Below are 8,136 nucleotides of genomic sequence, written 5' to 3'. Positions count from 1 at the left end.
TTCTTTGCCCCATCTAGCGGCCACAATCAGAACTGCTTTTTATAAAATAAACAATTGCAAAGCGAAAACTTTATATTCAGCATAATTTCCCGCTAAAGTACCCTCGTATCTCCTTTGCCTGATCTAATTGCCGTCACATAAACTAAGTGGCGTGTATTCATGGATGGACCCGAAAAATAACAAAATAATGTATATTTCGTCTCTGTGCTTCATAATTTTCCTTCAATTCGCAAGAGGCTGAATGGGTGCTGTCTGGTGAAAAATGATATGATATTGCTGGCGCCCATAGCGTTGAATAAAGGGAAGCCGGTGAGCGTTTGGCCTCCCTTGATAAAAAATAATAAAATAACCAATCAGTGTTGAGTTAAACTGAGCGAACTCAACTGTGAATGGTCCTGGAGCACCAACAAAAAGTGTCAAGGGAAGACAGCTTGGATTTGGCTTCACACCATTCACATCACACCAAAATCCAAATGTAATTTACAGACAAAAATGGAATTGTTGCATCTCCTTTTGTTTGTGGCTAGCTAGCTAGCTAAAATTGTCCCTTTCCTACATTAACCGTGGATGGAGATAGATATTTGGACTTCATTCTCTGTACTGGCCAATGATTATAATGGCAATTCGGATCCAACCATAAATACATACATTATGCCCCTGGCCTGAAAGGCTTGAAGTTCAACATGTAGCTAGATGTAGTAGGCTAATGTTAACTCTCGAGCTGCACAGCGGTGCTAGAGGCGTCATTACAGACCCTGGTTCGATTCCAGGCTGTATCATAACTGGATGTGAGTCCCATAGGGTGGCGCACAATTGACCCAGCATCGTTAGGGTTTGGCCAAGGTAGGCAGTCATTGTAAATAAGAATTTCTTCTTAACTGAATTGCCTAGTTAAATAAAGGTACAAAAATACAAATAAACTAGCTGGCCTGGCATTATAGGCAGGTAGCCTTGGACAACAAAAACTAAAAGTGTGTACTGTATGACATAGTCATAGACCTTTTAGGCAACATGAAAGAGGAGGATGGCATTGACGTTTCTCTACAAGTAGGGTGAGTCAACACTACCTGTGCATACAGAAATCAGTACCATGGCCAGCAACGTCATATTTAGCTTTGTTTGGACTAAATCGTTTTTTCACTGTTTTAAACTAAGCATAGGTGATTAGATGATGTTGCAGTTGAAATGGCGCAGGAATAGTGGAGGCAGTGCCAGTTCTTTGCAACTTGCAGTAACTCTCCCTGGTTCTAAATCAATAGTTGTTTAGTTGGCCGAAAATCTCGGAAACATTTCATGTTTGTTACATTAAATATGTTTTGTGGACTTCACCGACTAATGTTGCTTTCCGGTTTAGTGAAGAAACAAAGCTGTGGTTTAATTTATTCTGCCACTGTGTCTTCTTATTGTCTCGGCCTTAGGCCTATATTACACGGTGTCATGGCATATGAAGTAACAGGTTATAGAGCAAACAATGCAATTATCATAAGACGGGTTTTAAAAAAAGGCTTTTAAGGCTTTTATTCCTGGCTTGGCTTTTTCAGTGATTTACCCATGCACCAATACTGCTTCAACTACACCTAATCATTTAATCCATAAATCGTAAGAGCCGATTAATGATTTTGTGCCTGAATAAAAGAGTTGGCTGCGCTGTGTCGCCCCCCATGTGAAAAGCAAACGAAGTGTAGGCTGTGTAAACGGCCCACATCTCTGCTGCAGCTATCAAAGTCCGCACCCTGGAGGCCATGGCATGCGAATGTTTATTTTCTTTGTGGAGTTCTGTACCACCTCTGGCGTAACATCTGCATTGCCGTCCAATTGACCAGTGTGTTGTGAACAATATTAGCGTGAGCAACGATAGTGTAATCGATGATTCATCTTCAAAATAAAAGTCCCCACTAATGCAAACGGATAAAAATAGCAGAATCATGCCACAATTGGACTAGATGTTATATACATTTAACAAGACAATTATGTGTTAATTTGACCCACTGAAAAGTAAAAATCAGTTGAAATCTCACATATTTGCATTGGGGGCATACTTTATTTCTTTATTTAACCAGGAAGGGTTACAGTACAGCCTAACATATGGATTGTGCATGAAATTGGGTATCAGCCTACTCAGTGACACTCACAGAACACAACTGTGTAGAGTTGACACAAATATTAGTGCCTTAGCTCTTATTGTGGGACTCTAAAACTACTGAAATTAGCAACATTTAGCTCACCAGTCAATCTGTGTATTGAACATTCATATTGCAATGTACAGCCCAACCTATGGATTGAGCAATCAAATTGCCATCAATAAAATCGAATTGTGTACATTGTCCATAGCTTATGCATGCCCGTACCATAACCCCACCGCCACCATGGGGCATTCTGTTCACAACGTTGAAATCAAGAAAACCGCTCTCCCACACAATGCCATACAGTTGGTCTGCGGTTGTGAGGCTGGTTGGATGTACTGCCCAATTCTCTAAAATGACGTTTGGGGCTGCTTAAGGTAGAGCAATTAACATTCAATACTCTGGCAACAGCTCTGGTGTACATTCCTGCAGTCAGCACGCCAATTGCAATTTTCGTTCAGCTCATTTTTAATATTTTTTATTTAACCTTTATTTAACTATGCAGGTCAGTTATTAAGAACAGTGGCTGCTGCCAACACACTGACAATGACACTGACTCAACTCCAGCCACTTTAATAATGGGAATTTATGGGAAATGATGTAAATATATCACTAGCCACTTTAAACAATGCTACCTTATATAATGTTACTTACCCTACATTATTCATCTCATATGCATAAGTATACACTGTACTCTATATCATCGACTGCATCCTTATGTAATACATGTATCACTAGCCACTTTAACTATGTCACTTTGTTTACATACTCATCTCATATGTATATACTGTACTCGATATCATCTACTGTATCTTGCCTATGCTGCTCTGTACCATCACTCATTCATATATCCTTATGTACATATTCTTTATCCCCTTACACTGTGTATAAGACAGTAGTTTTGGAATTGTTAGTTAGATTACTTGTTGGTTATTACTGCATTGTCGGAACTAGAAGCACAAGCATTTCGCTACACTCGCATTAACATCTGCTAACCATGTGTATGTGACAAAAAATTTGATTTGATTCGATTTGATTTGAACAAATTATTATTTACAATGAAAGCCTATGAAACATGAAACATGGGACCAACACTTTACATGTTGCGTTTATATTTTTTTCAGTGTATATAGTTTACACAAATATTAGCTCTTGAATGAATTTGAATTGTTTACAGTTGTGTTGAATTTATATAACAACATTCCAACATTGTATAGCATTATCTAGGCCAATTGTGGCATGATTCCACAACTTCTCACCGTTTGCATCAGTTTCAATGGGGGACTTTTATTTTGAAGGCGAATCGTTGATTCCAAAAATGTTGCACACACTGTCGTTCACGACACACACCGATTCTCTGACTGGCGACCAGCCGGGATTGAAAAGGTTGTCCGTAGTAGGCTCGAATAACTTAATTGAAAGGCAATAGAACATGGCATCGAATAGTTGCAGTGGAGTTCCCAAATGGGAGAGAAAAACACGTTTGTTTCTTTGTATCTTCGGTTTGTTTTTGTCATTCTATGCTCTGCACGTTGAGATTTCGCGAGAGAGGGACCCTGAGTATCGGGCGATGTGCGACCTGGGAGATTCTGTGAGCTGCTCTAAAGTTTTCACCTCGAGGTAAAATAGTGGAGAATGTATTTTCTTCATGCATAGGCCTATAGTTTATTGATGTGTTTCGGAGCCGTTTTCATATTTATTAGTAGCCTAGGCCTATATGTGTGCGATGTTGGGCAATGAACGCACTTCTATAACTCAACCAGCGTGCTAAACACAATTATCGCAGTTCCGTAGCATACGAATAGACAACGTTGTTCATATAATTCATAGATAAAGATGATCTATTATATTTCAAAGAGTCGAGTGACCACTCTAACAATGGAAATACATGGCTTCGAAGATGGAAGGCAGTCGGGAGGAGAGATCAGGTGGAACCATTCTTGCCAATGACAGGGCAGATACGCGAGTGAACAAGGGGCACAACTCCCGATATAAAGTAGTTTGTTTTTTAATTGCTGAAATGACACGTGCGTCTTGTTATCAGGGGATTCGTAACAACCGAAGGATTACGAACCTTCTATTCGATCAAATAAGCCTCACGTAGCAAATTAGCAATTACATTTGTTGTTTACCAAATAAAAAAATTCCTCACTTCGTGGTTATTTTCGTAAAATCTCTCGCTTCGCCTCTTCCTGTAGAATCTCCACCCCCTCTCAATGCCACGTACAGCCTACATTTTTATCTGGGCAGCACTGATTGCACTGCACAGGGCCTTATCATTTTTTAAAGTTTTTATTTATTTTGATGACCTGGAACACATGCTGGCTTTTAAATGATTTACTCTTTTTTTGTTAGGTGAATCTTAGTCAAGATGATACCAAAGAAAGTCTATTTTTCTATCGCCTACTTATTATTTTCTATAGCTTGGGTGTGTAGTTTAGTCTTTGGTAGAATCTTGAATTAAATTGTGGCATTCAGATTAGACAAACAATTCACACATGACAGATAGGATACAGTGCATTGTAGTATTTCTAAAAATAGGCCTACACAGTCACAGTAATCAATTTTAATTTAAAAGCTGCACTGATGCCACACAATGACATGCTTGTATCATACTTATCACATTATTCATGACAAAGTATTGTGTTTTGCCTCTTTTTTTTGTCAGATGGGGACGTGGTTTTGGGCTTGTACAGTTCTTCTTTGCTAAAGACAGTGTACTGAATCAACCCAACAGTCTGTTGGGGATCATTTTCTACACATTGCAACTGGCTCTGGGTAGGTCAAATACTCTATGTAGGCTACTCTCTTGTGAGTTGAGATGTCTGTTTCTGATCAGTTTAGGCTAACTTTTGACTAACACAATACAGCTCAACTGACCAATTGTCACCCCCCTTTGGATTGTCATTAGCTGACACCGTGATGACAGCTAATCTTACTGGGTTGGGGGTCCATATATATTTTAGTGGTTATTATTTTGAATTATCACTAGGCTGTACACAATAATGTCTTATCAAGTGCTTTTTAGGGTTGGGTTCAATTTAAATTCTTGAATTTGCTCATTAAGTGGAGAATTTACATTGAGTTCAATTTGAATTTGAAGATTGTTGAAATTCAAATTGAACTCAACATAAATTCTCCATTTAATGAGCAAATTCAAGAATTTAAATTATGGAATTGGTATTAGACTGTTAGAATTGGAATTAAATTTGTAAAAATGTTTTTTTTTTATTGGAATTCAATATTTGTATATTTAATTGAATTAATGCACTTAGTATAACCAAATGTACTAAATGAATTGCATTGAATTATATAAACTTGTATTTCTATATTTCCAGTATAACTAGGCTGTCTGAACAGTGACGTGATCAGCCTGAAAGCCCCGGGGAATTGAATTCAAATTTGTAGATTTGAATTACTAGAGTTTACCTAACATTGGAGTTGAGGGGAATTTAATTCACTCTGAATTCAAAGACGGACATGGAATTTAAATGGAATTTACAGGGAGAGGGAATTGAATTACAATGGAATTTGTGGAATTAACCCCAACCCTGTCATATACGATTATTCAACATTTCAGACACCCACGACAGTTCCCCATTTTGATTATTTTATGTTATGCAGGGATGCTATAATGTCTCCTTACTCACTGGTTGCATCCCAAATGGCACCCTATTCCCGTTTTGCAACACTTCTGACCAAAGCCCTATGGCGGCCCGTAGGGCTCTGGTCAAAAATAGTGTACCAAATAGAGAATAGGTTACCATTTGGGACACACAACCAACATTCACTGTCTCTTGTGTCTACAGGTCAGTCTGTGTCCAGTAGGGCAGCGTTCCTTCTGGTCTTGGCCTCCTGGGTGTCCATGGCTGGATCGCTGTACCTAGCCGGAGTACTTGCCTTCATTCTGGGAGATTTCTGCGTGGTCTGCGTCTCAACCTATGTGGTTAACTTTTTGCTGCTCTTCACCAATCTGAAGAGGAGGACGGGACTGGAAGCAGTCAAGACAAAGACTGGCTGAGAGACTATCTTTGTGTGCATCTCAATAGTCTAAGTAGTTTTTTCCCCCTTGCCTTCCACCCTACTGCACTGATAATATACAGCGCATTCGGAAAGTATTCAGACCCCTTGACTTTTTCCACATTTTGTTACGTTAGACTTATTCTAAAAATACAATTTAAGACATTTTTGCACTTTTAAGAAAAACGGAAATATGACATTTACTTAAGTATTCAGACCTTTTACTCAGTACTTTGTTGAAGCACCTTTGACAGCGATTACAGCCTTGAGTGTTCTTGGGTATCACGCTACAAGCTTGGCAACCCTGCATTTGGGGAGTTTCTCTCATTCATCTCTGCAGATCCTCTCAAGCTCTGTCAGGTTGGACGGGGAGCGTTGTTGCACATCTATTTTCAGGTCTCTCCAGAGATGTTCGATCGGGTTCAAGTCCGGGCTCTGGCTGGGCCACTCAGGACATTCAGAGACTTGTCTCGAAGCCACTCCTGCATTGTCTTGGCCGTGTGCTTAGGGTCGTTGTCCTGTTGGAAGGTGAACCTTCACCCCAGTCTGAGGTCCTGAGCGCTCTGGAGCAGGTTTTCATCAAGGATCTCTATACTTTTCTCCGTTCATCTTTCCCGCAATCCTGACTAGTCTCCCAGTCCCTGCCCCTGAAAAACAACCCCACAGCATGATGGCGTCAGGTTTCCTCCAGACGTGATGTTTGGCATTCAGGCCAAAGAGTTCAATCTTGTTTCATCAGACCAGAGAATCTTGTATCTCATGGTCTGAGAGTCCTTTATGTGACTTTTGGCAAACTCCAAGCGGGTTGTCATGTGCAAACCCCAAGCGGGTGGCTTCCATCTGGCCATTCTATCATAAAGGTCTGATTAGTGGAGTGCTGCAGAGGTGGTTGTCCTTCTGGAAGGTTCTCCCATCTCCACAGAGGAACTCTGGAGCTCTGTCAGAGTGACCATCAGGTTCTTGGTTTTATTTTTTTATTTAACTATGCAAGTAAGTTAAGAACACATTCTTATTTACAATGATGGCCTACCAAAAGGCATAAGTCCTCCTGCAGGGGACGGGCCTGGGATAAAAAATAAATACAATATAAATATAGGACAAAACACACAACACAACAAGAGAGACAACACAACACTACATAACGAGAGACCTGGTAACCTCCCTGACCAAGGCCCTTCTCCCCCGAGTACTTAGTGTGGCCCGGGAGGCCAGCTCTAGGAAGAGTCTTGGTGGTTCCAAACTTCTTTCATTTAAGAATGATGAAGGCCACTGTGTTCTATTGGACTTTCAATGCTGCAGACATTTTTTGGTACCCTTCCCCAGTCTGTGTCTTGACATAATCCTGTCTCGGATCTCTATGGACAATTCCTTCGACCTCAAGGCTTGGTTTTTGCTCTGACATGCACTGTCAACTGTAGGACCTAATATTGACAGGTGTGTGCCTTTCCAAATCATGTCCAGTCAATTGAATTGACAACAGGTGGACTCCAATCAAGTTGTAGAAACATCTCAAGGATGATCAATGGAAGCAGGATGCACCTGAACTCAATTTCGAATCTCATAGCAAATACTTATGTAAATAAGGTATGTTTTTTTACTATGAATACATTAGTAAAACATTCTACAAACCTGTTTTCGCTTTGTCATTATGGGGTATTGTGTGTAGATTGATGAGAATTATTATTTTTTGTCCATTTTAGAATAAGGCCATGTAACAAAATGTGGGAAAAAAGCCAAGAGGCCTGAATACTTTCCAAATGCACTGTATACAGTTACAATGTGCCATTTAGTAGACACTTCCATCCAAACTGACATACAGCCATGCGCGTATACATTTTTTGTATAGGTGGCCCCAGTGGGAAATCGAACCCATCATCCATGGGTTGCAAGCACCATGCACTACTACCTACTGAGCCACCCAGGACCAGCACTAATCTTAACTGATAAAAGAACTGGACAGGTGAAAGCAAATCCCCCAATAGACCTGGTACTT

The 8,136-nt window shown here is 40.1% G+C and overlaps 1 protein-coding gene across 1 annotated transcript; it reads left to right on the top strand.

Annotated features, from left to right (window-relative positions):
• The first annotated feature begins 3,445 nt into the window (after window positions 1-3,445).
• vkorc1 (vitamin K epoxide reductase complex, subunit 1) lies at window positions 3,446-6,441 on the top strand. The gene is made up of 3 exons (XM_024424972.2): window positions 3,446-3,743; window positions 4,792-4,901; window positions 5,933-6,441. The coding sequence occupies exons 1-3, from the start codon at window positions 3,556-3,558 to the stop codon at window positions 6,142-6,144; spliced, it is 510 nt and encodes a 169-aa protein (XP_024280740.1). The 5' UTR covers window positions 3,446-3,555; the 3' UTR covers window positions 6,145-6,441.
• The last annotated feature ends 1,695 nt before the right edge of the window (window positions 6,442-8,136 follow it).

Source organism: Oncorhynchus tshawytscha, linkage group LG06 (assembly GCF_018296145.1).
Source record: "Oncorhynchus tshawytscha isolate Ot180627B linkage group LG06, Otsh_v2.0, whole genome shotgun sequence".
NCBI classification, from domain to species: domain Eukaryota; kingdom Metazoa; phylum Chordata; class Actinopteri; order Salmoniformes; family Salmonidae; genus Oncorhynchus; species Oncorhynchus tshawytscha.
Note: the sequence above shows the minus strand (reverse complement) of the source record. Positions and strands in the feature narration are given on the sequence as shown.